This window comes from Crocodylus porosus, unplaced genomic scaffold, assembly GCF_001723895.1.
Source record: "Crocodylus porosus isolate Cpor-Errol unplaced genomic scaffold, CroPor_comp1, whole genome shotgun sequence".
NCBI classification, from domain to species: Eukaryota; Metazoa; Chordata; order Crocodylia; family Crocodylidae; genus Crocodylus; species Crocodylus porosus.
The window spans coordinates 4,047,728-4,065,170 of record NW_017728933.1 but is presented as its reverse complement, the minus strand read 5'-3'; the positions used below and the strand labels follow the sequence as shown (position 1 = coordinate 4,065,170).

General features: G+C 54.7%; 2 protein-coding genes across 6 annotated transcripts in view; one reads left to right on the top strand and one right to left on the bottom strand.

The window, feature by feature from the left end:
* POLM (DNA polymerase mu) overlaps positions 1–7,136 on the bottom strand; it is a 16,372-nt gene extending 9,236 nt beyond the window's left edge. Inside the window, exons 1-3 of one of the 4 annotated variants that reach the window (XM_019546008.1) lie at positions 7,036–7,136; positions 4,733–4,827; positions 526–594 (exon numbers count right to left, since the gene is read on the bottom strand). In XM_019546008.1, coding sequence (XP_019401553.1) covers positions 526–594; positions 4,733–4,755 — 92 coding nt within the window. In that variant the 5' untranslated portion in view covers positions 4,756–4,827; positions 7,036–7,136. Of the gene's footprint in view, positions 1–525; positions 595–771; positions 1,119–4,732; positions 4,828–5,979; positions 6,209–6,455; positions 6,710–7,035 lie in introns of those variants that run through there. The other 3 variants (XM_019546009.1, XM_019546007.1, XM_019546010.1) reach the window with 3 other exon arrangements.
* Positions 7,137–7,486: 350 nt separating this feature from the next.
* Positions 7,487–17,443, top strand: part of MAT2A (methionine adenosyltransferase 2A) — a 13,962-nt gene continuing 4,005 nt past the window's right edge. The window contains exons 1-9 of one of the 2 annotated variants that reach the window (XM_019546013.1): positions 7,487–7,641; positions 9,661–9,738; positions 9,860–9,982; positions 10,500–10,612; positions 10,707–10,850; positions 11,397–11,615; positions 11,950–12,132; positions 12,591–12,724; positions 14,207–15,530. In XM_019546013.1, coding sequence (XP_019401558.1) covers positions 7,551–7,641; positions 9,661–9,738; positions 9,860–9,982; positions 10,500–10,612; positions 10,707–10,850; positions 11,397–11,615; positions 11,950–12,132; positions 12,591–12,724; positions 14,207–14,309 — 1,188 coding nt within the window. In that variant the 5' untranslated portion in view covers positions 7,487–7,550 and the 3' untranslated portion in view covers positions 14,310–15,530. Of the gene's footprint in view, positions 7,642–9,660; positions 9,739–9,859; positions 9,983–10,499; positions 10,613–10,706; positions 10,851–11,396; positions 11,616–11,949; positions 12,133–12,590; positions 12,725–14,206; positions 15,531–17,443 lie in introns of those variants that run through there. The other variant, XM_019546014.1, reaches the window with a different exon arrangement.

Genomic DNA, 17,443 nt, shown 5'->3' with positions numbered 1-17,443 from the left:
GTCCCTCAGAGGCACTGGGTGTTGGCTGCAGCCCAGGCTGGGGATGGCAACCAGGATGTGCCAATGCTCCCTCTGGGACCAAAGCTGGAGGGGGTTGGTTGGACTAGCCGTGACCTCTGAAGGTGTCATCCAGCCCCACTACCCTGTGATTCTATGGTCAGTATTAACCACCTGGGCTTGGCAGGGCTCTGCGCAAGCCTGCAGGTTGCTCAGTGGACCTGGTGCTGGTTCACTCCTGGGGTTGGGGAGATGAATACGCTTTGCCCTTTGCCCCCTGCCAGGATCTCTGAATGTTTTGTTGCCATGATTGGAAGGGGATTTGGGCCCCATGGCACTGGGAGTGGAGTGAGAGTGGGAGAGACAGGGAAGGTGGCTCCCTTGCTGACCCCCAAATGCTGGGCCCCCACAGCAGCTGCCCTGCAACATCTGCACCTGCTCCCCTCTCTGCCTGCCTTTTGGGGGCCAATCTGTTTCCCCCATTCCAGCCAGATGCATGTGGGAGCTACCTCCTGGTGCTTAACTCACCTGGGAGGTGGGTGAGGTCGCAGCTGGGTCAAGTCAGCGCGGCTTTTGTTTAGGCTGCACACACGAATCCTGCAATTAGAAGCAGCCACTATCAGAGTGATCGCATCTTCCAGGAAGCCTGGCCCAGACCTGACACCCATGGCCTGGGGTTTGGGTGGGGGGAGAAGGGAGCCTGAAGCTGGGAATTAGCCTGGCATCTTCCCCCACTCCCCCTCCACGTCTTCCCACAACTGACCACTTGCTCACATGTGAGGCAGACAAAGCAGAAGGACTGGTTCCCACTGGAGGCTTCCTTAATCATGGTGCAGGGATGGGTGGGGTGGGTTATATCCTCGCCCATTAACCCTTCCGGAAAACCTGGAGCTGGTGGATTTAGTGGCATGGGTGATACCTCCTGTGAAAGGTGTGGAGGGAGAACAGCTGGACCACGTAGATGGTTTCCCATGATGCAAAGCACTGCTGGGTTCACTGAGCGGGGTGACTTCTGGGAGGAGGAGCAGTGGCAAAGGAGAAATTGAAGCAGGAAGGGCAAAAACAGCATCAGTGTGGGAATCAGGGCTGACTGGGTGGCATAAAGTGTGTGTGGGGGGTAGAAAACTGTGAGCTCTACTTCCCCTTAGCTCCCCCCACCCTGGGACAGTCTGTGTGTCCGGATCTTGCTGCACATACCTGGGTTCTGATAACACAGAGAGGCTGGAGACACTCCCACACCTGGCCTGAGCAAAGAGCCTCTAGATCTTGCATCAGCCTGGTGGCAGAGAACTGCCAGGCTATACTGACCTCTCAGGCCCTGGGGCATGGGTGTGCGGGTGCCCCGAACTGCTGTGCTGGCCAGAGCCAGCCAGGCACCGGCAACAGGCAAGATCATGGCTTGGTTGCATCATGCAGCTGTAGGGTTCAGATGGCGGGGGGCATGGAGCACAGCTGGCCTCTTCCTAGCACCCAGGGGAGGGACATTCACTGAGCACCTATCCCGCAGCTCCCCCCATGTGGCCTCAGTCACCTCTGTCAGGCCCAGCAAGCGGGGTAGCAGCAGGACACTAAGGGAAGGTGCCATGGGGCTGGTGAAGGGGCCGTGAATAGCTCCCCCCAGCTCCTACTCCAATCCCTGTGAGGCAGGGCCCATCCTCGGAGGGAGCAGGCCTGATCTACCTCCACCCTCTGCCACAGACTCAGCCCAAGACAGCTGGCAGAGAGCTAGGACACACAACAGGCCCCCACCACCTTGGATCTTCATGCGAATGGGGGTGCTGGCAACCCCACAGCCCAGGCCCGGCCCATGGGACTGACGGGGGGTTTCGGGGGTGAGGGGCAGGATCCAGCTCAGAGAATTCCTCTTGGAAAGAGTAACTGATAGGGGTAGGATCTTAAGGTCCAGATATCCCTTTGGGGATAGAAATGGGGCTGAGCCCCAAGCCATGAGCTCCCAGGCTCATCCCCTTAGGGGACTAGGTCACCCACTGGGCATGGAAACCCCTGGAAAGCTTATTAATTAGCACCTCGCCTTAACAAGCCATCCTCAGAGCCCAGAAAGCACCACCTATGCCTCCTTGGGTCCCAACAATGCTGGCTGGGGAAGGGTGAGGCCGTTGCCTTGGGTGTGTATTGCCAAGGACTTTGTCCTGGGCAAAGATTGTGTCAGGATGGGTGAGTGGAGCTGGGAAGGGCTGGGGGGACTGGGAGGGCAGTGGGGGTTGAGGGCCAGGGAATGACTGATCATGATCACAGGTGGCTGGTGACACGGCCTTGCCTGGGTTGGGTGCCATGGGGAGGGGCCTGGATTGAGCAATCAAAGAGGTTAATGCCACCCTCCCTGAGGCAACATCAGATCTCCTGGGGGGCGCGGGGAGCGGGCAGGCAGACCCAGCCTTGGAGACAGCATGTCAAGCCCATTGCTTAAATCCAATGCCCCCCACCACAGGCAATGCTTCCAGTAGTCTCAGGATCAGGACACCTTTGCTTTAGGAGGACTTTATCAGCAGTGCAGAAGTTGACAAGGAAAGAGCTCCCATGGAAGGTGTGCACTGTCTGTTACTGGAGATGTTTGAGGAGAGGTTGGACAGCTACTGGCTGGGAATGATCTATCCCCGTGTTCTGCTTTGGGGATTTCCCAAGGCTCCCCTGGTTGTTGCAGGCGGCTGGGAGGGAATTAACACACCTCTGCCTCTCCACCCCGCTTGCTGCTACATGTGTCAGGGGGGTTTTAAGCCTTCTTCAGAAGCACTGGGTGTTGGCTGCAGTCCAGGCTGAGGGTGGCAACCGGTCTATGACAATGCTCCTGCTGGGGCTCAAACCCAGAGGTTCCCAGGTAGAGGGTCCTGCTCAGGCTCAGACTGATATTGCATTGGGGTCAAGAAGGAGTTTTCCCCTTGCTCAGACTGGTACGGATTGGGGGAAGTTCTTGCTTTCCTTTGTAGCAGGGGCACACTTTCTCCCTAGGATGTCTAAAGCATTTATTAAAAAGCTGTGCCCCCCACCACTTCCCCTGTGGCAGGGTCAGGTGCGATGTCTGGTGTAGTGTCAGGGTTGACGGTAGCTTTATCAAGAGGTTAAATGATGGATTTGTATGGGATGGTTTGGACAGGGCTGATCCTACCTCAGGCAGGGAGTTGGATGAGACCTCTCCCTGTGACCTCTGGAGGTCCCTTCCAGCTCCACTTCCCTATGACTCTATGGTTCCTTTGCCCAGGCTCCTGTTTATTTTCATGCCTGTCTGGCTTCTCCTGCAGCTTGCTGCCTTCTCCCATTATCCCTCCAGGAGGCTGGAGGATGGTGAAGTCAGTGGAGGAGATGGATCTGTTAGGGAAAACTAAATCTCTGTAGACCCTGGGTGGATAAGGGGGGTGGGGGAAATGAGAAGCATGGCGGATCATTGCAGCACTGTGCTTCTTCAGTGCCCCTGTCAGGGTTGGCCAGGGCGGGTGTTATTTGCTCACTATTTTCCCCCCACCAATCAAAGCCTCTTTTTAAAAGGTCAGGAATGCAAGTCCAGCATTCTGGGAAGGAGGAGGTCATGGAGACAGTATCCCCAGATGGGATTGCTCTTAGTGCTTTTCAGTTCCCATCCACTAAGTGCTCTCTCCCCCATGGGAGGTGGTATCTTGGGGCACCCCAGGGAGCTGGGCTCATCCCTGTACAACCCCCTGAACCCTTCTTTTACTAGATCCATGCCAACTAACAGGAGGTTCTGAACAGATGATTCACTGTGTTAAGTGGAGTGAGAATAGATGACCTATGGAGAACCCTTCCAGCCCTACTGCTTCAGGATTTGTGTCAAGCTGATACCTTAGAGACTAACTGGCTCAGAGGCGCATGAGTGTTCAGATGCTGAAAGGAGTGTGTGGGTGTGTAGGCTGGGGGCACGTTCCAGGCCTACAACAGATGAGAAAACATGTCCACAGTCATCCTATCTGGCCTAGTAAGAGGCAGATGTAAAATTTTGGTTGTGGAAATATAACAATGGAAAAGGTGTGGGATAGATCTGGGGCATGGACCAAAAAGCCTGCCTGAGAAGCTTGCTTGGGTCCCAGGAGAACTGCAATCACCCTGGGACCACATTGTGGGCTTGTCCTCTGCTCAGAACATCCCCAAACTGTGCCCCAAATGCAGGGAACAAGGGCACTTGGTAGCAGAGCACCAATGCATCCCTGGCCTTGCGTACCCAAGGCAAAAGCTGCTAAGCCAAGGATTGTGAACAAGGATGGCATTGCAATATCCCTGGGGGGTACGGCTTTCAAGAAGGCCACAAATCCTTCGTAACTGCTGTGCAAAAAAAGAAAATTAAAAAAAGCAGAAAGAGGCAGTACAGAGGCAAACAGGAAGACAAAGTAAGGGACAGAAAAGGGAAAGTGAGGCAAGAGGGAACAAAGAGGAAGGAAAGGAGACAGTTCCAGAAGAGGGAAGCAGCCATGGGCCGCTTTAGGGGGGCATGTGCCCCCCCCAGCAACCAGTTAGTGACGGGGGGCGGAGGGAGGATCCCACTCCCCGGCCAGCACTTGCAGGGGGTACACTAGCGCTCTCAGGGCGTGTGCGTGCACCTCCATGTACCCCCTACATGTTGCCACTGGAAGAAGCCCCATAAAGAACAAACGGCAAGCTAGCACATACCTGGTGGAAAGAGACCGGCCAAGAACCAGAGATGTGACCTCAGACCAGTCCAAAATGTCACTGATTGGAAACAAGTTAGCAACAGTCGAGGATCACTCACCCCATGGCTTGGTTGCAGCTCATTGTCTATGAGTAGTTTTGCTTCAGGGTGTCTCTGTACAGCCTTTGGTTTGTTCCAGGCTTCTGTTTCCGAGCCTGCAAAAGATGGGAGAAATCATGCTTTTTTAAATATTTCCCCTGGCATTTAAAAAAAATAAAAGGCATTATAACATTTACAGCTCTATTTGATTATAATTGACATTGGAACCTGCAGGCAAGGGGACATACAGGAAGGATAAAAGAAAGGAGGAAAGAAAAGGCCCTGGATTGTCTATCTCTGAACTCCATCTCTGTCCAGGCTTTTTGTTTTGTTTTTTCCACAGCATCTGACCTTTTTAAACACTAATTGCACCTGAAATGCAGCCACTGGCAATACCGATCCATGTGTTTATCTCAGGGCAAGGGCAGAAGTGGCTGTGTACATCTCTTATCATTTGTTCTGGGCACAAGATATCCCAGTGAACCAGCAGATGTAAACCCAGCCTTACCTTTGCCCAGTCGCATTTGTCAGGCTGGTCTGGACATTTATAAACAAGGGGCAAGGGCAGCGGGGTGCTGACTGCATGTGACGAGGAGGCAAGTCAGCAGAGGTCAGGTACTAAAGGAAAACACAGAGGCTTGCAGCTCCGGCTTTTACTGGGCGCCTCTGGTGCTGGCCCGAGAGGATGAAAGCCAAATAAATGCAGGCTGCAAATGCAGCTGCCATTGGCAGAGTTAAACAGGCAGCCCTGGGATCAGAGGCAGAGCTTATAAATGTTACAGGTCTTGCCACATGCTTCCACAAGGCCACAAAGCCCCATCTTGCACCCAGTCTTTGTCCCTAGATGGACTCCTGTGTGCCTCCAGCTCCAGTGTCAGTCTCATCCTAGTCCAGCCTTCCCAAATCCACCTTGCTGTGATCAAATGGCTGCTTCCATCCTAAAGGCCCGGGAGCTAGGATTGACCCCTGCTGCCAGCCACTGGCAGGGTGGCTCCATTTGAGCATGGAGAATGCCCAGGCGTAGTGGGGCCTGGCATGTGGCAGCAGGCCCACACGACTTGACAAGGCCTGTGGCGCATGCAAACCCGTCAGGCTCTCCTCAGCCTTTTTGTTATAAAAGATATTTCCATATATAGAGAATTATATATATACAACCTCCATCATAAACTTTCCATCACACATCCTAAAACTACATTAAGAAACCTGCGCTTTCCATTACAATGAATGCACCTACTTCCTTGTGCCTCTGCACACCCACCCTCACCTACCCAAATCACAGTCCTTTAGTCTAAACCCTAATTTGGGGTTTACATTCTCAGTTCATTCACTGTCCTTGTCGCTGTCGATGTTACTGTCACTTCTGCTGCTGCTGCTGCTCCTGTTGTAGTCCTTCTCGCTGTCTCCAGGCCCAGTTGCATCTGTCCTTTTCATTCTCTCTGTCCACTTCCCCTCCCGGGGTCCTTTGAACAACCTGTGCCAGGTGTCACTTTTCCAGATGAAGTTGTCCTCTCCACCCTCACACACCGATTTCGCTCAGAAAGATTTTAACATGGTCTGTTTCCTTGAGCTCGGTGTGCCTGTATAACAGAAGACTCCTGCATTGCCACAGAGCACTTCTGACGCAGGACACAAATTGGTTGAAGTGTGTTGTCTGGCACCCCTTTTGCTCAGTCAAGTGTCCGTACAGCGCTGCCTCCCTTGTCATCAACCTGACTCTTGTCACTCCTTCAGGGACCTGGCTTACCTTTTCCCACACACCCGTGGCATACGGGCAGTGCCACAGGAGGTGATCAATGATTTGTTTCTTCCTGGCAGGTTTCCCTGGGGCAATTGAGTCAAATCTCTTGTCCTTCCCTGTACCTCCACACCCTCACTGGGAGCACTCAGAGCACTATCAACCAGCTCAAGTCCCCGTGGTCCTTGCGGAGGTCCTTGTGGAAGATCTGGTTCCAGATGGCTTGGCAGTCCTCATCAGAGAGCATCTCCATGGTTGATAGTTTGTCTTCTGTATCTCTTTGTGGCTGGACATAGTCTAGCCCACACCCGCACTCAGCCACTGGCCTCTGTGCCTCTGCTATGTTCAAGATGGCAGCCAGGCACACCATTAGCATGACCCACTCAGAGAACGGCTCCAAAGGCTGGGCAAGGAGTGACATGGTACCGTATTTATTGCCGGAAGCGGGAGGAGGGTGTGCTCCAGCCCTGTGAGGGGAAGGCAAATAACCAGGGGCTCGCCGGCTGTAGGTCTCCTCTGCACAGTGGACAATAAAAAGACTAGTACCTAAACCAAGATGGCTGCCAAGCCGCCCTAGGACTCTCCTCACCTCACAGCTGTAAGGAAACTGCGCCTGCGCAAAAGCAGCCCCGCTCTATCCGGAGAGCGGGAGTGACAGTGGGACGCAAGAAAGGGAAGAGCCCGCAGTGCGCAGGCGCAGGACCACTCCCGCCAGCCTACCCCCACTTCCAGTGTCTGGGATTAGTCCACTCGGCAGATACGAGGAGGGGGCGGCTCAGGCTTTCCCCCTCTACTCTTCCTTGAATCCCTGTGCGGAGGCAGCCACTGCCTCCCCGTTTAGTAAGTGACGTGCCATCATCAACTAGACGGTGTGGACACGGAGGGGATCTCCTAGATACCCCCCCATCTCTCCACTCAACAAAATGGTTCGTTCCAAGCGCCCCCGCCCACGGATTGGTGCATTGGGGAGGGCGGGGCCGGTGGCCGGCGATGGGCGGGGCCCGGGAGGATATAAATAGCGGTGGCTCGGCGGGTGCTGCTCTCACTTAGCCGAGACTACTGCTGCGTGTTGGGATCTCGTTGCCTGCTGCTCTCGGTGCCGCCATGAACGGGCAGCTTAACGGCTTCCATGAGGCCTTCATCGAGGAGGGCAGCTTCCTTTTCACCTCCGAGTCCGTGGGGGAAGGGCACCCAGGTCAGCCGCGGAGGGAGCGGAGCTGGAGGGGGGGGGGCGCGACCCGGGGCTGGGCGGCGGGAAACGCCGACGTCCCGCTGCGCATGCGCCTTAGCTTGTGCGCGGGCTCCCCGGTGACGTAGACGGGTGGGGAGAGGGGTGCCGCTTAGCGCATGCGCCGCCGTCGCCGGGCGCGGGGTGGGCTCTCGCCGCATTGCGGCCGCCGCTGCGCACGTGGTTCCCGGGCCGGGGCGGGGGAGCCCGGCGGGGGCAGGGGCTGTGCACTGGAGGGGGCGGCGGCCCCGCCTGCAGGGAGGAGGGGCTGTGCACGGAAGCAATGGCAGTAGTGTAGCTGGGTGCCCAACAGTGGGCAGTCCCCCGAAGCAGCCATGGGGTTGCAGGTGTCACCCTAGGGGGAGGGTTGAGGTGGGCGAGGGCTGCCCCAAAAGCCAGTATTGAGGGGGTGTTGGGGCCCCTCTGGGACCAGGGCCTGCCCCAGGAGCAGGATCTGGTATGGGTGGGGGCAGATACCACTGCAAAAGGCATGGGTGGGGGTCGGGTCCACCTCTGGGGCCAGGCCTGTAGAGCAATAGCTATGGCAGGAGCAGGATTTGGGGAGGAAGGGGTCAGGAAGCCCCCATAAGCCAGGATCAGAGGACAGTGGGGTAGGGATCAGAGACCAGGGCCATGCAGGGCAGAGGGATCACTGGGGCCCCGAAGGCGATGACGCCATGGTAGCGTGCAGCTCCGGGAGAGGCATGAATCACCCCAGGCGCACGTGATGCAACGAGTGCCCGTGCCGCTTAGCCTGGAGAACAGCCCTGTTGGGCTAGGACCCCTATCATTCCCCCCCTCCACATGCTTCTTTACAGCTCTGAGTCTGGGGACATAGTGGAGAGCAGTGGTTAGAGCTGTCCATCCAGTCACAGTTGCATCTTCCCCGCATAAAGACAGCCATTGTGAAGCATTTCCCAAACCAGGCTGGCTGGGGGACTGAGGAGAGCCCCTGCACTCTGCCAGTGCAGCCATCCCCACCCTGGTCCTGCCTATGAGCACCTCAGCTCTCTGCCTTCCTCCCTTCCCCTGCTTGCAGCCTCGTGGATTAGCCCTTCTCAATGGGCTCTTTGACACCACTCCCTCCGTTTCCATTACATGCTGGGATTATCTTGCTATCGCCTCTGGCAGGACTTCAGTCCCCTTACGTCAGACAGTCCCTCCCAGACCGTGGCTCCATGTTTGGGCAGCCCTGTCTCTATTGTGATTCCCTTCTCTTCCGCTTGACGTTTAAACCTCCCTCCCCTCTTGCCTCTTCAGCCTGCAGCTGTGGGGAACTGATCCCTTCTTTACTTCTAATAGCTCTTCCGGTCATGGGCAGGCCAACCAGAGGAAATTGACAATCCAGTCGGGGGATTGGTGGGGGGGAGAATCCATTGACCCCATGGTTTGAACACACACTAGATCCACCTCTGCTGATCCCAGAAGGGTGTGGGGTGGCTACAGTGGACTCAGAAGAAGCAGTGTCCATCTGATCACCATGCCCAGGAGCCTGGTGCTTCCTATAGAGCCAGGCTTTGGGAGTTTCTGGACTGAGGCAGCTCTATGCTGTATCCAGCTGCGCACGGACCAGCTGAAACTAGTTGGGCAGGTTCAGCCTGGCTATCTCCAGCCACATGAGAATGTTCCAGTGCTGGAATCTGCCTTGCAAAGCTGGGGAGGGGGAGCTGGCCAGCGGCTTCTCATCCAGGCTACACGTGTCCCACCCAGTTGGCACTGACACTGTGATCATGGCTTGTCTCAGGGAGCAGCCAGGGGGACAGTGGGGGGAATAAAGAAGCATTGGGGTGTGGGTTATTGTGGGTAAAATGTAAGATCTAACCCAAGCCAGTGCCTTGATGTTGTGAATTCCACAGTAATAACCTTAGAGCTTGAGGGGGAGGTGTGTAAGGCCACAGCTGTCCGGGGGGGTGGGTGGCAATTGGCTGACTCCCAGGCAGTGCTGAGGCTTGGATACTAACAGGCTGCTGCTGGGCTTTTCCTCAGATAAAATCTGTGACCAGATCAGTGATGCAGTGCTGGATGCCCACCTCAAGCAGGACCCGGATGCAAAAGTAGCATGTGGTAAGTTCCTGGGCTGAAGGTCGGGGTGGTGGTAGCGTTGAAGGACACACACCATGTGCCGCTGCCCCCCCCCCCGCCTTTGACAGTGCCAGGCTGATCCTTGCCTCTCCTTCCCCTTCAGAAACAGTGGCCAAGACAGGTATGATCCTGCTGGCAGGTGAGATCACGTCGCGGGCAGCGGTGGATTACCAGAAGGTGGTTCGTGATACCATCAAGCATGTTGGCTATGATGATTCCTCCAAGGGTGCGTCTGTCTAGGCGGGCTTCAGTTTCCCCAATTGTCTGAGCCCTCCTACCCCACCAAATCTCAGCCCCATGTTCCTGAGAACCTGGCATCTCCTTCTAGTGTGCCTCAGTTTCCCTGGCAATCAGAGTGCCTCTGTATCCCAGTCCCATCCCCCTGACAGCTTGCCATCTCCTCCCAAGTGGACCTGTTTCCCTGGCTGCCTGAGCCCCACCCCCCCAGCCCTTGTGTCCCAGCCTTGTTGCCCTGAGAGCCAGGGGGCCTCCTCGGTGGCCCTCAATTTTCCCAACTGACTGAGGCCCCCCTCCCATGTCCTACTTCCATCCCCCAGATGGTCTGTGGTCTTCTCCCAGGTAGGCCTCAGTTTCCCCGGCTATCTGAGTGCCCGTCTCTCTAATGGCCTGGATACCTGGTGGCCCATGTCCCAGCCCTGTCCCTCTAACTGGCCTGAGGTCCCCACCCACCCTCTTCTGCCCTGTGGAGTCAGCCCAGTGACCCCACCCCACTTGGCCCCTAGGTTTTGACTACAAGACTTGCAATGTGCTGGTGGCTCTGGAGCAGCAGTCGCCAGACATCGCCCAGGGTGTCCACCTGGATCGCAGTGAGGAGGATATTGGGGCTGGGGACCAGGTGAGCCATAGCTTTCGGGATGAGTGGGGATGCATTGTGCCTGGGGCTGCCAGCAGGGGAAGTCTTGACCCTGCTGCTCCACCCACTTGTGCAGGGCCTCATGTTTGGCTACGCTACAGACGAGACAGAGGAGTGCATGCCACTTACCATTGTGTTGGCCCACAAGCTGAATGCAAAGTTGGCTGAGCTGCGGCGTAATGGCACCTTGCCTTGGCTACGGCCTGACTCCAAGACCCAGGTGAGAGGGCAGACTGAGTGCAGAGGACTATGGGATATGCTTGGGGAGGGGGGAGTGTTCCAGCCCCCTGTGTCCCCATCTGACAGCCTGGGGTCTTCTTCCAGGTGGGCCTCAGTTTCCCCAGCAGTTTGAGTGCCCTTGTGCCCCCTAGAAAATGAGACCTCAGAAGTCCTGTCTCGGCCTCCCTCCCATTCCCACTTCCTTCACACTGTCCCCTTGACAGCTTGGGGTTTGCTCCCAGGTGGGACTCTAGGCATCTGTGGTCCTCCGCCCCCTCAATTCCTGCCCTGCATCACGTCCGCCCTGCAATGTCCCAGTCCTGTCCCCCTGAGGTCTCCTAGTGGGCTTCCGTTTCCCTAGCAATCCAAGTGTTCCCATGCCCTAGCCTAGAGGCGCCTTTAGGTGGGCCTCAGTTGCCACTGCCGTCTGAGCACTGCTCCCATGTTCCAGCCACATACTTCTGGTCATCGGCTAGGGGTCTTTTCCAGGTGGGCCTCAGTTCTACTGCCCCAACCATACCCCCCTGACAGCATGGCCTCTCCACAGGTGACAGTGCAGTACATGCAGGACCGTGGAGCTGTGCTGCCCATCCGTGTGCACACAATTGTCATCTCGGTGCAGCATGACGAGGATGTGAGCCTGGATGAGATGCGTGATGCCCTCAAGGAGAAGGTCATCAAGGCCGTGGTGCCTGCCCGCTACCTGGATGATGACACCATCTACCACCTGCAGCCCAGTGGGCGCTTTGTCATTGGGGGGCCCCAGGTCAGGCCCTGGATCTTCCCACCTTTACATTGCCCAGACTCCTTTGTTGCCTAGCCCATAGCTGCCTTTGCTGTCAGCCCCTACCCCCTGGTATGCCCCAGGGGTACCTGGGAAGTAAGTGATAAAGACCACCTGGGTGTGGTTGTCCAGGGAGCCCCCCTGGGGTCTTTGCATTCCTGCCTCTCAACACTGATGCACCCCCCACCCCCCCCCCCCGGCAAATTAGCATAAAAGCCATTTCAGTTTCCTCCATATGCGTGAGGCTTCTGGGTGTCCCCCTTTGTGGCCTGCTGACCCTTGGAGCAGCCATGGACTGATTCATCTTTTCTTCCAGGGTGATGCAGGGCTGACAGGCCGCAAGATCATTGTGGACACTTACGGCGGCTGGGGGGCTCACGGTGGGGGTGCCTTTTCAGGCAAGGACTACACCAAGGTGGACCGGTCAGCGGCCTATGCTGCCCGCTGGGTGGCCAAGTCTCTCATCAAGGCTGGGCTGTGCCGGAGGGTGCTGGTCCAGGTATGGGGCAGGGGGGATGCTGGGGACCTGGGTAAGGGGAGAAAGGATGCTGGAGACCCCCGAAAACAGCTGAGGCATAAGCATGACTGAATAGGGAGCTCACAGCCTCATTTGGAGCTGTTAGAGGAGGCACTGTGCCAGTGGACGGGGTGGTATCCTCCCCCAAGGTGACCTCAGCTGACCCCCAGAGCATGGAGAAAGGAGGGGGGGAATCCTGCCCCCTCCCCCCCCCCACCTCTAGGAAATGGGAACCCAGGAGTCCTGGTTCTGTCCCTTGGTCCTACCTACTAAGAAAGAGCAAACCCAGGTATCCTGGCTCCCTGCCTTAAGGTGCCTTTTCCTCAGCTGGGAAAAGAACCAAGGCCTTCCGGACCATATACCTGCAGGGAGATGGGTGTGTGACCTCCCTCAGATGCCAGGGTCCCATGCCAACACTACTGTGCCCACCCCCCCTGCAGGTCTCATATGCCATTGGCGTCTCCCACCCGCTCTCCATCTCTATCTTCCACTATGGCACATCCCAGAAGACAGAACGGGAGCTGCTGGACATTGTCAAGAAGAACTTTGACCTCCGCCCTGGCGTCATCGTCAGGTAATGGTGCCCAGGGAAGTGTTAATGAGGCAGGGGAGAATTATAAGGGGGTGAGGGCCAACACCTAGAGCTTCCCTCATGTCCCAATGGGCTGAGTGGGGCTGATGCCTTCGTGCAGAGATTGCCTTTAGACTCACCCAGCGGGGTAGGTCAGGGCCTCGGCTGCCACCATCTGTGTTAACCAGTGTTGGATGCACGATAGAAGATAGAGCAGCTCCATCTGTGCCCAGAAGCCCGGGGCCCCCAGCCGAGGGGAGGGGGGTAAGTATTGGGGGGCTTCACCCAGCGGATGCTTCTGAGACAGCTCTGCCTTCTCTGTGCTCTTGTCCTTTGCTTTGATGCTAGCTCATGGGCAGTGCCTGCTTCTAAGGCCAGGGTACACAGTGACTCCGAGGGGTAGAGACTGAGGAACTACAGCAGGAGCTGACATGATGGAGTCAACGGGCATCTCCATGGTAGATGTAGGTCAATGCTAGACCAGTGTCATGTGCTGCGCCTAGGCAGAAAAAACCCAGGCAAGCCCTGTGCTAGGTTGGACTGTTAGCATCTAGCTGAGAGCTCTCTGAATCAGTTGGTCACAAACACTAACTTAGCAGCTGCCAAAGGCAAACAACGTGGCTAGGGATGGTGAAGGGAACTGTGAACAAGACAGTATTCTGATGCCCCTTTATAAATCCCTGGGACAGCCACACCTTGAATACTGCACCTAGGTGTGGTCCCCACACCTCCAAAAGGAGATGGAAGAACTAAAAATGGAGAAAAGGGCAACAGGGATGTTGAGTGGTATGGAGGGGCTTCCAGATGAGGTGAGGCTAATGAGTGGGGTGGATAGCTAGATAGATGAATAGATAGAAGTGTGGGGTGAATGGTTGGATTGGTAGATAGATATGAGTGGGTAGGTGGTGTGGGGTAGGTAGGTGGATAGAGTCTACAGGAGAGCGAGAACGTGTGGAGATGGATGGGGTGGATGGATGGACAGCCAGGCCTGCTCAGCATAGAAGAGAGGCTTGAGTAGGGCCAGGATGAGGGTTTCCAAACCCTGAGCTGGCAAAGAGGAAGCCAGGGCAGTTGATTTGCTCCTGTCTCCCCCAGACAAGGTGCTCACAGTATGACACCTGCAGTCTGAAGCGAGCACAAGGCAGTTGTGTCTGCTGTGGGGAATTTAGGGGTGGGATTTGTCCAGAGCTAGGGGGGAGCTGCGACTTCAGCCAGAAGGACAGGACAGGACCCCTAGAGTTGAGTGGCATTGGGTGCTCTGGAGCATAGGAGTGAGGGGCACGGCCTCTGGATCAGAACTTCCCAAACCTTCAGTCCTGGAGGATAGAAGGGGGAGATGAACAGGGGGGAAATCCCCAGTGCCCCTCCCTTCCAGCTTTGGCTCCCTGATCCTGCGTGACACAGGAGACAGGGCAAACTGGCCCTGTCTGAGGGTCTGAGCCAGTCTATGGCAATTCTTATGTTCTTATGACTTGTATATTCCAGGGAGCTGGATCTGAAGAAGCCCATATATCAGAGGACGGCAGCCTATGGCCACTTTGGTAGGGACAGCTTTCCCTGGGAAGTTCCCAAAAAGCTTAAGTACTGACATGTTGTTAGGCTTTTCCCCCTCACCCTTGCTAGCGTCGGCTACAGAGAAGCTTGCAGGCTCTGGGGGGGAAGAGCTCCCTAATTCTATCCCTCTTTCTATCTCCTTTCCCCACCTACCTCCTCCATGGCTAACTCAGCTGCTCCCTGTGGGCTCTGCTGTAGCCACCACCTGTTGCCATCACTCCGTGGGGGACCATTGGCCAGCTAGGCCCTATCCTCATTGCTTCCCCATGGGCTCTGTGCTTAGCCAGGCTCCATACCCCTCCCCATCCAACACCCACAGCCACCATTCTCACCCCCAGCAGCTTGCCATCATTAACAAATCCAGTCCTTTTATTTTTAATACGTCCTCCCTGTCTCAAGCAAAGCCCTGGTTTTAATCTTGCCTTCTAGCCTCTTCTATTATATTCCCCACCCCCCATGTCTGATTTAATTTGAATTCTCGGAGGACGTACGTAATAAGACAAAAGTCCCGGGAGCAATCTCAAGCCGCGGTGCACTCTCTCATTCCCCCTCCTTTCTACACAAGCCGAATCTATTCCACACTGCACAAAAAAACTCCCTCCTCTTTCCCAGATGGCTTTTTATTTTCAACTCAAACCAGGTTTCTCAGCCCAGCCAGGTGGTGGGGGTGGCTCTGAAGCACCGGTGTGGCTACAGAGAAGCCGGCTTTGCGTTCAGAACGCCCCCTGGCTTTGGACGGGGACTTGGGGGGGGGGGAGGTGGGATTCAAACCCTTCATACTTGAAGCGTTTTTTCTAACGGCTTATTTATTGTGTTCTGGGCAGGGGGTGTGAGTACAGAGAAGCCCCTGGCCCAGATGGCAGCTTTTTTAAACCTTATCTATATAGACTTTGGCCCTTTTGGGGTGTCTTGCCATGGTTTTTTTTCCCCCAGAATTCCCTGCTAGTGGCCCCAGGTGTCCTACAGAAAAGCCTGGGATGGCTCCTATTCAGGGGGTCTGGCTGATGTTACACTTGAGGGGAGGGTTTAGGGCAGGACCGAGGGGGCTGGTGTGCCAAGCTGGGCAGGCTGATGTCGAATCCGTGGCTGGTGTAGTACAGAGAAGCCGGCTTGTTTACACGCTCAGCCCTCCCCCTGCCACAATGCCAGCCCCACCCCCGGCGCCAAGTGCCTTGGGCCAGAGGGTTATTACGTATGTCTGCGGGGGGTGCTCCATGAACTTGAAGGTCTCAATAAAGCGCTAGGTTCTACCTTACCTGGCTCCCATACTTCCATCTTGGGTGGTTTCTTTTTATAAAAACAAAAACAAAAAAAGGAGGTTAGATGAACATCTTGCTTGTTTACACGCTCAGCCCTCCCCCTGCCACAATGCCAGCCCCACCCCCGGCGCCAAGTGCCTTGGGCCAGAGGGTTATTACGTATGTCTGTGGGGGGTGCTCCATGAACTTGAAGGTCTCAATAAAGCGCTAGGTTCTACCTTACCTGGCTCCCATGCTTCCATCTAAATTTTTTTCTTTTTATAAAAACAAAAACAAAAAAAGGAGGTTAGATGAACATCTTGCTGGGGTCGTTTGACCCCAGTATTCTTTTCTGCCATGGCAGGGGGTTGGACTAGATGATCTGCTCAGGTCCCTTCTGATTCTAGAAACTATGAAACTACTATTTATTCTTTACATATATTTATACTCTTTGCTGTCAGGAGAAAGGTAATTACCTTGAACCTGGAAGTGCTGACCAAGTAGCAATTTAACCGAATGGTTAAGTGTTTTGTTTGCTTTCCTGAATCCTCCCTTGCCACTCCCAGTTTATAGAAATCCTCTGTTTCAAATATTCTTAAGTCCCTTTTCCATACATGTGGAAACCTGCCTCCTCCCCAGGCTTTTCTAATCTTCACTTTTACTTTTCTCTTTGAGGGAATGGTCAGTTTTCTCTTAGGGTTTGGACACATGCCAAAAACACTGTTTTAACTGTACTAGTCAACTTAAAAGTAAAACTCTCAGCAGGGATGAAGCTTTATTTACATCAGTGGAACTAATCCTGTATGGGGAAAGGAATACACTATAACATTTCTTATATACTAATAAAACTAGATCCAGAGCAGGGGCTCTACTGACAAACTGCTTCTATAAAAGAAAAAAGATGTTTCTTAGTGTATTTATACCAGTACTGTAATGTTTTTATATACTAGATCTCAATTTCAAACTGTCTTTATTTTTTCAGTTGGCTGCCTGAAATGCTTGAAAGAGGTACTAAAAGTCCATTGTTCACCTTTGTTCACCTACTGCACTTCTGACACCAAATATTTCAGTGTGGTTTTATCTTCAGTGAGCTGAGATCATTTCAAAAGACCACCATGCAATTTCAAAGTGTCCTAGGACAACTCAAGTACAAGATGCATTTATCGCCACAATGAAAACTCAGTTTACAGTGGGTGAAATATATTCTGTGAAGGTCTATTAGAGCAGGGCTATCCAACATTTAAGCAGTCAGAGGTCACACACCCTGTAGGCAGCAGCTAAACACTGCATGGGGTGCACAAGCATAAGTCAAGGGCATTTTGAGTTGCATACTGTGTGGGTATCTCCCTGCTGCGCCATGTGGGCTCTAGGGGAAGGAAGTAGTAGTCAGGGGAGGGAGAGGAAGCCCAGGGCACTTACACACATGCAGGAAGCCTGCTTCAATGCACTGGAAATTCAGCATGTCGGAGCAGACTCAATTAATCAAGTCTACTGGAGCACGTAAATTGACGTGCTCTGGCAGCCTCACATGTCAAGTGCATCAGCAGCGCAGGGCAGCGCAGCGCAGCGCATCTCCATGCTGAGAAAATGGCCGCAGTGCGCTTTGAAATAAAAAACACATTCAATGTGCTTTAGTTCAAAGCACCCTGCTACCATTTTCTCAGTGCAGAGACATGCTGCCCCACTGATGCACATGACACGCAGGCGTTTTTAATTAGCTCGTCTCTCTAATTAAAAGCATCTGGCAATGCATTGGAAACACGTAAAAATGCCCCCAGAGCTTCCAGCTGCTGCTGTAGTGAAAGAATGGAGGAGGTGGGGAGGACAAGCAGCCAGGTAGGAGCCCAGGGCCTGCAAATTAACTCTTCCTGGGGTGTGTGGTCCACAAGCTACCAGCATCAGAAAACTTTTTTTTTTTTTTTTTTTTTTT